The 3978-nt window shown below is 31.8% G+C and overlaps 1 protein-coding gene across 1 annotated transcript in view; it reads right to left on the bottom strand.

Moving 5' to 3' along the window:
- Positions 1-3978, bottom strand: part of LOC106478374 (lysine-specific demethylase 4A-like) — an 88656-nt gene that overhangs the window by 43815 nt on the left and 40863 nt on the right. Inside the window, exon 10 of the mRNA XM_022381968.1 lies at positions 1131-2805. Within this exon, the coding sequence (XP_022237676.1) occupies positions 1131-2805 (1675 nt within the window). The remainder of the gene's footprint in view (positions 1-1130; positions 2806-3978) is intronic.

Below are 3978 nucleotides of genomic sequence, written 5' to 3' on the forward strand. Positions count from 1 at the left end.
ACTGAGTGTGCAATTAAAAAAAACATCAGGATTAAAAAACTTACTTGTTTAATGAGATGATATTACCTACGTGGACCCCAGGTTGGGAACTACTGGTCTATATGTTAGATATTTATAAAATATGCATATTGATTAGAAATGGGCCAAATATCAGGTCAGATAATTAGATAGCATCTATATGAATGGATTATCTCACAATATTACTTATGCATATTACTTGCACATGCATCACACAATATGTATTGTCATCTCGCCCATGGGTGCTTTCTACTAGCTTTTAAAATAGTGGCATTTTTTCCATTACTAAAAAGTAGAAAACCTGATAATCATAATAGTTGTAATACAGATAACAGTTACATAATTTAAATAAACAACACACACATCTGTTGAGTTGCCACTGCATGTCTGCCACAGGTAGTCATGGTAGCAACAGTATCAGCAATAGCAAGCAAAACCAAAACAACAATCTCAAAGTAGATTATCAGGGTGTAAAACAATGTCTCACATCAACATGTGCTGCATTCACATAAAAGTCCTTGCAACAGTTACTCGCTCGTGTGGATGTATCTTGCCATGTATATCCTTATCAAAATTTCAATAACTAATTTAAAACTATATTTTAAGAAAGTAATAGCTTTTGTCTGAGAGACATTTTCAATATGCATGGCCACATATAATTTCTGATGTGATATCAGTTTCCAATTGGATATCAAAAGCCTGATATCTGACCAAAATTCTATTTATCCCATCCCTAATATATATATATATATATATATAAACTACTTTTTTTTTTTGCAAAGTTATTATTGTATCAAAAGATATCCTATCTTAAAATTATACATACAAACACACAATTTCTAAGACTCTCAAATTTTTGCTTAAAAATCCACAGTACATTTTTAGACTTAAAATAAGACCCAAAACTCGAGCACTTTTGAATAGTTGACTATTCTTCTTCAGGAGAACAAAGAATAGTCAACTATTCGAAAGCACTCAAGTTTTGGGTCTTATTTTAAGTCTATTACACTTTACATGTGATCCTTTGTGCTAACTCTTTGATCAAAAATTCACAGTACATTTTATATATTTAGTTAGTAAAGTAATTATTTACATCACAAATTTAAACATACCTTCAGAATGGCTGGTTTATCATCATTAGAGTCCACTATATTTCCAGTTTTCTCACTTTTGAAGTTTCTCTCTGTAAATATAGATGTTTCTGGTTTTATATCATGATTCTGCAGAATAAAGTCAGTTTTTTTTTCAGAGGAACACAATTTACTGGAAGTCTGGATGGGACACTTTACATCAATAATATTTTGTGATATCTGAAGTTCTGGATTTATTCTCTGAATATTGTAAACTACCTGTTTAACTTCTTTACTTTCCTTTGAGAAATTTGTAATTTTCCCTTCTGGTACTTTAGGTTTTAGCAAAGCTGAAGATACTGGGAGAGCAATGATGGAACATGAAGAAGGGACTGTGGTTAGCCGTGTTGAATTAACAGTTTTTGACAAAGGACTGCATATAGTCAAACCTTTAGGTAAATTTTCAAGTGCAAAACTCTGGCTAGATGTGTTACTGACAGCAAGCTGAAGAGGATTAACTGTATTAATTATGAAACTAATAGGTTTACTTTGTTGGGGAAGAATTTCACTTTTGATTGAGGGAGCAAGCTGTTTAGTAGTTCCTGAAGATGAATTAAAATTTTCTGATGCATTCCCATTAACACTAATTTCTTGACTTGGTACAGTTACAGCTAAATGTTGTGATTGTTGAGTTAAAGGACTTTTCTGAGAAATTTTCATTTCTAGTTTTCTTATTGTCTCTGCAAGACTCATAAAACTTCCTTTAGATTTATTTTTGGGTCTCATTGATCCCATTTTTTGCACATGCTTTATTCCATTTTGTTTCGTTGTAAGAATGCTCTTACTAGATACAACGTTTGGCGTTTCTTGCTTCATGCTAACATCTACAGATTTTGTTATGATATCTTGAAGATTTATTCCTACTACCCTTGAATCACTGTTCCCAATATAAGATACTGTTACTGGTGCCTCTGGCACTAGTTTTTCAGACTTGACACTCAGGTTTAGTGGATGATCTGGCTGGACAGTGTTCATTCTATTTACTCCTGTTTTAGCACTAAAAACAGTTGCATTGTCCGAATTTACAGAAACCATTCCACTCTTGTCTAAGTTAGTGTTACTATCTTCTGAATGAACTGGTTTAATATATACAATTGTACTTCCTTTCGATTTAGTACTAAGCACATTTTTTGTACTTAGATTTAATGCATCACCTATTTCAGAAGATGACACCCCCTCAATTCTGTTTGTTTGAAACTGAGCTTTTGGTTCAGATCTTAATAACTGTGACTGAAGTGTAAGCAGTTTTGTAGATAACATTCTTGCTGGAGTGTACTTGATTTTAGGGCCTTTCTTTTTTATATGGTTTAGTGGGTTAATGTTAGCAAACTTTACTCTAGACTTTTTCACTGGAGTTTCTCCACTAACGATTTCTCCTAGCCTTTCTTTGACTTGATTGGTTTCCGAGTTAGCATCTTCAACCACCTTTTTCTTTCTTCTGGTCTTCTTCTTTGTTTTTTGCAATTCTTCTTCCAAGTCATATTCCTCAGTATCAGAATCAAATCTAAATTGTTCAGTTGAGTACATTTTTTGAGTCTCATCTTTAATTACCTTCTTTGCATTTTTTTTCTCCTTTTGACTCATAGAAGAGATGGGATGCCTTTTAGAAACTGCAGCTGTTGCAATTTCCCCTGACTTTCCTTTTAATTTTGCATCCCTAGATAAAAAGTAAAAAAAATTCAGATATATATATACTATAGCACTAAAGGATTTCTATATACAAATAGTTAGGTATAATTTTCAACATTTTCTTACCAAATCAATAACATGGGCACTTTCCAAATTATACAAACTGCCATTAATCTTTTCCAGACTGCTATGCACCTTTCAAGTACCAAGTGCACATCTGCACAGCCAATTTTAAAATTTTAGTAAAAATAATAAATTTCACTAATTTTTGAATCAAAAATAATTTAGAATTCATGTTTTTTTTTAATTTTGTAGAATTTAGGGTGATTTGTAGAAACAGAAATACAGAAAATGTTCAAACTTACATTTCTACATAGTTCTGAGGAGACTTGCCTGTAGACAACATAACTACCAATTTTTATAATTTTTCTGACCTGTTCAAAGCACAGGTTTCATTTGCTAAGAAACTATCATCCCTTAAGAATAAAATTATGCCTTTTTTTCTCTCATGGTTTTCCTTCTCTGTTTCATGTTTTATTACAGGCCTTGGTTACACCCTGTATAATTTCACAGCATGTGGCCTGAAAAGTCACTGCTGAAGTAGAGCTTTGAATAAAGCTACAGGCAAAGCTTATATACTACTACCGTATAGCCCATCAAAAATGACAGAGCAAGTACTACCACCCACACCCCCATAGTATACCCTAACCTTACATATAATAGCTAACTGAAATAAATAAATTTTGCAAAATCAAGCTTGACCAACAAAGAAGCAGAAAAGTGCAGTAAAGGCAGTCAAATATAGGTAAATTCCTTTGTGAGCCAATCAAAATTAAGATTATTCATGAAATGAATTTGTGGCATATTCATAGAATAATTATTGGTAAGAATCAGATTAACAACTTCTAATATACAGTGCATTTTGTTAACACTACAATTCCAACAATGGCTTTTATGTCACATTGCTTAGCAACAAAAGTATAACCTAATATTGTCTTTACTCTATGTACTGAAAGTATAAAATGAAATGTATACACAACAAAACTGGAAAAATATTTGTTGTTTTCTAAAATTAGTCTCTGTTAATTAAAGAGGTTTGTAATTTATTAAAAACGTGTGTGATATAACACAAAATAACATAATTCAAAAACGATTTAAGTTTGAATCAATATTTTTACTAGATGATCCCACACTATGTCTT

Source organism: Limulus polyphemus, unplaced genomic scaffold (genome assembly GCF_000517525.1).
Source record: "Limulus polyphemus unplaced genomic scaffold, Limulus_polyphemus-2.1.2 Scaffold205, whole genome shotgun sequence".
Taxonomy (NCBI): domain Eukaryota; kingdom Metazoa; phylum Arthropoda; class Merostomata; order Xiphosura; family Limulidae; genus Limulus; species Limulus polyphemus.